Source organism: Podarcis erhardii, assembly GCF_964252035.2.
Source record: "Podarcis erhardii genome assembly, chromosome: 1".
Lineage (NCBI taxonomy): Eukaryota > Metazoa > Chordata > Lepidosauria > Squamata > Lacertidae > Podarcis > Podarcis erhardii.
Window position 1 is genome coordinate 33,259,721 of NC_138497.1, and position 6,729 is coordinate 33,266,449.

Sequence of the window (6,729 nt, forward strand, 5' to 3'; positions counted from 1 at the left end):
AAAGGAGGGGGGCAGTATTTTCCCGTTTCCCTCCTCCCTTCACGGGCCCCCACTTCTCTCTCCCGCCCCAAACAGCACGTCGGTGCGCTTAAGCCAATTACACCGCTTTGCGCCTAAAGTGCCGCCCCGGGGGAGTTGCGCGCGGCCTTGTTTGCAGGTGCATCTGCGGCTTTGTAGGTGCGAACGTCTTTGTACGGGCGGACAAATGGGGGGAGGAGGAGGGGAAGGAGGTGGAGAAGGAGGAGGAGGAGGAGGAGGAGGAGGTGGGCGCTGCTGCTGCTGCTGCTGCTCCTGCCGCCGCCGCCGCTGGTGCGACGACGTAAGATCCACCTCAGCTCAACTCCCCTCGCATCCCAGCCAGCACTTCCTCACTTCCTCGAGTGGCTGTCCGCCGCACACCGCTTGCTGCTGCCTCTGCTGCTGCCGCCGCCTCCTCCTCCGCCGGGGGGCTTGATCGAGCCGCAGCTCGGCTTCCCCCGCTCCGGGACTGCGGGCGGGGGGGCTCCCCGGACCCGCCACTCGCCGGGAGGGGCTGGATGGTTACCCCGGGCAGGCTGGTTCCAGGATGTTAGGGACCGTGAAAATGGAAGGGCATGAGACGAGCGATTGGAACAGCTACTACGCCGACACGCAGGAGGTGAGCCGAGCGGGGTGCAGGGAGGGCTTGGAAAAGGGGCTCCGTCCGTCCCCTCGAGGTGTGTGAGAGAGGGGGAGCCAGGGTCCGCTCCCAGAACCCGACGAAGCCCAGGTCTGCCTCCCTCGACCTTCCAGCTGCCCGGGATCCCGGGAAGGAAGGCGCCAAAGAGAAACTATAGCGGGCAGTGGGGAGATCTCCCTGGCCGTCGAGTGGACGGAACACGGGAATCCTTGGTTTCATTCTAGCGTCTCGCCTTGGAGACCCACGGGCGCCCCTCCAACGCCTCTTGATTCTGAGTTAGGGCCTTGATGTGTGGGGCAGGGGGTGGGGTTGTTTGAGGCAAAGACCCCTACTAACCCTCCCGTCGGGGAAAGCTTTGTGCCTCGTCGGCCGCCTTCTCTCTCCCTCCCACCCCTCACCTCGGCTGCTATTGCACTCTGCTGAGCATAACAATCGTTCGTGTGTACTTTGCAACACGCTTCTTTCAAGGCGGCGGCGGAATAAAAACTGAAACGGGAGCAATTCTCCCCGCGACCGGCGGGTGGCGCTGCGGAGAATAGGATCTCTGGAGCCTGAGACCAGGAACCGGGCTCTCTTTTTGCATTGTCCATTCATATCCACGTTCCTGATTTAACAATATGCTCCAAAGAACTTCCAAGAAAAGATCAAAGACGCGCAAACGAACAATAACGGGTGGAGGAGCATGTAAAACCCCGATGGGGCGGAGGGTGGGAGGGAGAGAGAGATGAATGAGGCCCTCTTAAGTGAATAGGGAGTGAAAGGCGGAAAAATACCCCCCAAAAATGGCTTCAGCTGCGAACCGAGCCTTACAGAACGTAAAAGGGAAAGTGACAAGATGATACGAACGAAAATAAAAGTGGGGGCGGGGAGGGAGAGGCGCCCAAGATCAAGCAGACCTGACGGCGTGTGTGCAAAAAAGCAGATATTGCTCAACATTGCTTTCCTCCCCAGAGTTAATGTCCCGGGTTCATATGCGCTGCCTGCGCCGGCTGTAGACTCCGGCTGAACATATGTGTTTGTGTAGGCTTTCGTATTCCGGATTCTTATTTAATACTGAAGGGTCAACAGAGGCCAAGGAAGGGGTTTAGATTAAATGTATGCCTCTTCCCAGCGCCATAGGCACTCCGGAGCGGGGGGGGGGGACCCTAAAATGCCGCTAGTATGCTAATGTGGGGCCCTTCATCGGTAAGCATAATTCATCCTTCTCCGCCCCAGATTTCCCTCTCTCTCTCAATTTGATTTTCCAGTGTTCTATTGACAATTTTACATCCAGTTTTATTTATCGCTCACCCGCCCGCACACATTATTTCCCCATCCAGTCTTGCTCCGTGAAGGATACTTGATGTTTTTGTTTTTAAAAACGTATTTGTTTTATAAATCGTAGCACGCCAGGCAAGGGGGGGAAATGATTCATTTATGGAGAAATAGTTTTATATAGAAATATAATGCTTATATAGAAATTATATTCTCCATCAGTTATACTTAGTCACACTGCATAATTTTAGGATTGTTTACTAAAAAAGAAAAAAAAATGTCAGAAGTAGGAGGACCGTCTGTGTATCACCCACAATATCACAGCCACCTCTACAATATGCAAACGCTGTCAGAGAGAGATTCTGCAAGAAATCTCAGGCATATTATAAATCTCTTAGCTTTTATGAATTTGGGATTCTAATTATATTAGAGAACCGGGACTACACCTACTGAACGTTTAAAACACAAGCAAACTAGGAAGCGAACCTATGGTATACCCTCTTCCGAATTCAAGCCCAGCTAATAGCGTGCATGCAGTTGTTTTAGTAATTATATTTTTTTAAAAATTAAGCGGGGGTTCGCTTTCTCGGTCTATTTTTCCCCCAGACCGATTTTTTTTTTAAAAAATTATTCCTTGGTCTGTTCTTTTATTCCAGACCGTTCTGTTATTTGGGACTCAACGTGGGGAAATTGGCTGAATCTTAATTTAAACGGTCGAAAGGTTTGATGAAGCTTCGGTTGACTATAAACCTCGGGAAAATAGATGGGCGGAGGGAAGCTACTTTTCGCCTCCCACCTCCAAGAAAAGGCTGTGTAGTTTGGGGCAGTTGTTCATTTTGTAGGAAACTTCCCGGCGGGCCGGGAAAGTGGGGGCAGCCAGCACAGAACAGAAGAGAGAGAGAAGGGGGACGCGGGGTTTGTGTCAAAGAGGCCACAAAGTTTGTTTTTCCCACCAGCCTCTCTCTGAGACTTTGGGAAGTTTGGGGGCAGGAGGCCGAGGAGGAGCCACGACCTCGGAGAGCTCCATTTCGGCGCCTTGCAACAAGGCGCGGGGATTTCGGCGCGGCCTCCTTCGGGAAAAGCACCTGCCTCGGCGGCCTAGCCCAGTGGCAGATCCGCCACCCGCTTGGGGCAGCGCCGCAAGCCGTCGGGTTTCCCTCCTTCCCTTCCTAGGGATGCGCTTTCTTGTGGCGGCGAAGCTGGCGATCTTTGGAGGGAATGGCGGCTTCTCTCACTCCGACCTTTCTCTTCCCCCGCTGTAATGCTTAAGTGTATTTAATTCTCACTGGTGTTTCCCTCGATTTTTTTAAAAAATGAAATAGTACATGACCTGGCCTTGGAAAAGGGGAATCTCTGAAGAAGCGCCGGGCTTCCTCAGATCCCATTTTAGATGCCCGCGGCAAGGATGTGGAGTGGCTTGTCTCAGCCGGCGCTTTGCCCTGCCAGGACGTGGGAGGGTGAGTCTGGGGGTGTCTTGATCCTTTGGGCCGACTGGTTCTTCCCCCGCGGGTCCCCGAGTTCTGGTTTGTTGCGCGTAATTTGGCACCCGCCGCCACCCACTCGCGCGGCCGGGATCTTTGCTTCCGAAGAACAGGGCCTGGTCTTAACAATGCAGGCCGAATCCAAACATCTCCACAACTCTTGTTTTAACTTTCTGTGGAGATGACGGCCCTACAACAGGTTTGTGGTTGATTCTCCGCACTCTTTACCTTGAAGGAAGAAAAACGTTTTAACAGGATGCGCGCCAAGCTGCGACGCCTTCGGTGCAAATCGGGACCTTTTACGGATACGCCTTGGTTCTCCTATAAAGTTAGATCGAGTAGATTCATAATGTCGCTGTTCTTCAAATGCAAACCGTGTGTGTGTGTGTGTAAGAGAGACCTCCTCCCCCTTTCCTTCTCACACAACCCCCCCCCCTAAAAAAAACCCCTGATCCATCCAGGGCCAATATATTTCTAGAGTTTGGAGGATCAACCTGGATACGCTCACTGCCCCTTTAGCGAACCCTGTGATAAATCGCAGACTAGAGACTAGGATACGGTTAAGAAGGCGCCGCTTTGAGTGTAGTTTGCGAGGGATAGTCGAGATCCTAATCCTCGCTGGTTGGTTGCGTGAGAAAGGAATCTTGCGAGAGGAAATGGGAATTCACCGAGGTGACCAATAAAAGCAAAGGTCGGAAGGGACTGTGGCAGCCACTGGGGCCACGGAGGGAAGGGAGGTTAGGAAGGCAGGCAGGTGCGTTCCGGCTTCTCGCCTCCTTTCGGCCGTCTAAATTAAGATTCAGCCAGTTCCCCCCACGTCTAACCAGTGTCTCCCTCCCCTCCGCAGGCCTACTCGACGGTGCCCGTGGGCAACATGAACTCTGGCCTGGGCTCCATGAACTCCATGAACACCTACATGAGCATGAACGCCATGACCACCAGCGGCAACATGACGTCGGGCTCCTTCAACGTGTCCTACGCCAACCCCAGCCTGGGCGCAGGCCTGAGCCCCGGGGCGTCGGGGGGCGCCATGAACAGCATGTCGGCCATGGGCTCGGCGCTCAGCCCCGGCGGCATGAACGCGATGGGCAGCCCGCAGGCCTCTCTGAACGGGCTGGGCGCCTACGGGGCCATGGGTCCTCCGTGCATGAGCCCCATGGGGTACGCTGCGCCGTCGCTGAGTCGCGGCGGGCGCGACGCCAAGAGCTTCAAGCGCAGCTACCCGCACGCCAAGCCGCCCTACTCGTACATCTCGCTCATTACCATGGCCATCCAGCAGGCGCCCAGCAAGATGCTCACGCTGAGCGAGATCTACCAGTGGATCATGGACCTGTTCCCCTACTACCGCCAGAACCAGCAGCGCTGGCAGAACTCCATCCGCCACTCGCTCTCCTTCAACGACTGCTTCGTCAAGGTGGCGCGCTCGCCCGACAAGCCCGGCAAGGGCTCCTACTGGACGCTGCACCCGGACTCGGGCAACATGTTCGAGAACGGCTGCTACCTGCGCCGCCAGAAGCGCTTCAAGTGCGACAAGCAGCCCGGAGGAGGCAAAGCGGGACAAGGTGCCGTCGGGGGACAAGGTGGTGGTGGTGGTGGCAACGGCAGCGAAGGCAGGAAAGACCCCGGAGGAGGAGGTTCGCCTTTGCACCGAGGCGCCAAAGGAGGCCAGCTAGAGTCCGCCCCTTCGAATCCCGGCTCGGGCAGCCCGCAAGGCCTGGACCACAGCGGGAGCGGAGCGGAGCTGAAGCCGTCGGTGGCCTCTTCCGCCGCAGCGGCGGCGGCGGCGGCGGCTGCTGCAGCCGCGGCAGCGGTGGCAGCGGCCTCCGTGCCCCCCGGGCCGAGCCTGGCCTCTCTGGGTCACCCGGGCCACTCTCTGGGTCACCACGAGTCTCAGCTGCACCTCAAGGGCGACCCGCACTATTCCTTCAACCACCCGTTCTCCATCAACAACCTCATGTCCTCCTCGGAACAGCAGCACAAGCTGGACTTCAAGGCTTACGAGCAAGCGCTGCAATATTCCTCCTACGGGGCCGGGCTGCCGGGAGGGCTGCCTCTGGGCAGCGCATCCATGGGCGGCCGGGGAGGCATTGAGCCCTCGGCCCTGGAGCCGTCCTACTACCAAGGTGTGTATTCCAGACCCGTCCTAAATACGTCTTAGCTGGCAGGGACTCGAGGGCGCACCAAGCAGCAATCTTCCTCTCCAGCAGGGCTGGTTGGTTTGGCCTCTCCCATCCTCCCCCTTCTCCTAGATCTCTCAGCCGAAACTGACGGTGCGTTTCCCCCAACACCATCCCTGCGAGGCGGGGGAAGCAAAAGGAGAAGGGGGCGGAGAGCAGAAGAAAGGACTGTTACTTTATTATTATTATTATTGTTATTGTTATTGTTATTATTATTGTATCCCCCCCCAATGCATAGTGTTTATTCTATTTTGGCCTGGAAAGTCCAGCAAAACGCATCCAACTCCGCAAACAGACACTGTATATACCGCCCACCTTCCCTCCCCATGACCACGAAAGAAAGATTGATTTCCAACCTGTAAATTATTATTATTATTATTGGTGGATTCCCCCCCCCGCCCCCACTTTAACCTTCTTCAGTGTAATCTCATCAGATTTAGTACCTTAACCAATAAAAGCAGACCTACGAAGATGCCTTATTCTAGTGAGTCAGATCTCTCTCTGGCTGGCTTGCTCCTGCAAGGTCTCAAGACTGAGCTGTTCCAAGTTTTTCTCCCCATCCAGCCCAGCCATAGAATCATAGAGTTGGAAGAGACCACAAGGGCCATCGAGTCCAACCCCCTGCCAAGCAGGAAGCCTTTAGATAGATAGATAAATAAATAAATAAATAAATAAATAAATAAAAGGCAGAATGAGGTGGAACGGGGGGGCCTTCTCTGCATGCACAGGCCTCTACAGATAAAGTCCCAAATGGAGAGGTTTAAGTTAAATTTAAATTAGGAAGTCCTCCAGGGACAGGCGATACAGTGCTGAATATATAAATGCGCATATATATATATATATGCCAAGGGAGTCCTTGAACAGAACAGCCCCCGGTCCCACCAGAGACTTGGGGAAAGGAAATCTCCTAACCAACCCACAGTTGATCTGACCGGTTCGGAATGGCTCCTTTGGGAGAGATAGGTCACACGCCCATGGACCATAGAGCCTGATCCTGAACCCCCCTGCCCTAACTCTGCAAAGTGACAGGGGTCGCGGCTGGATATGGATGCAAAGTCGCAGGGGTCGCAGTCGTTTTAATTTCCCCCCTCCCTCCAAGCTGTTACTCAAGCGTCTCCTTCACCGGGAAGCGCCCTGGCCACGTGGACGGCCGGGTATT

The 6,729-nt window shown here is 55.0% G+C and overlaps 1 protein-coding gene across 1 annotated transcript; it reads left to right on the forward strand.

The window, feature by feature from the left end:
* The first annotated feature begins 259 nt into the window (after positions 1-259).
* Positions 260-6,123, forward strand: FOXA1 (forkhead box A1). The gene is made up of 2 exons (XM_081852122.1): positions 260-637; positions 4,241-6,123. Exons 1-2 carry the CDS (start codon positions 566-568, stop codon positions 5,549-5,551), a joined length of 1,383 nt encoding a protein of 460 aa, XP_081708248.1. The 5' UTR covers positions 260-565; the 3' UTR covers positions 5,552-6,123.
* Positions 6,124-6,729: the final 606 nt, after the last annotated feature.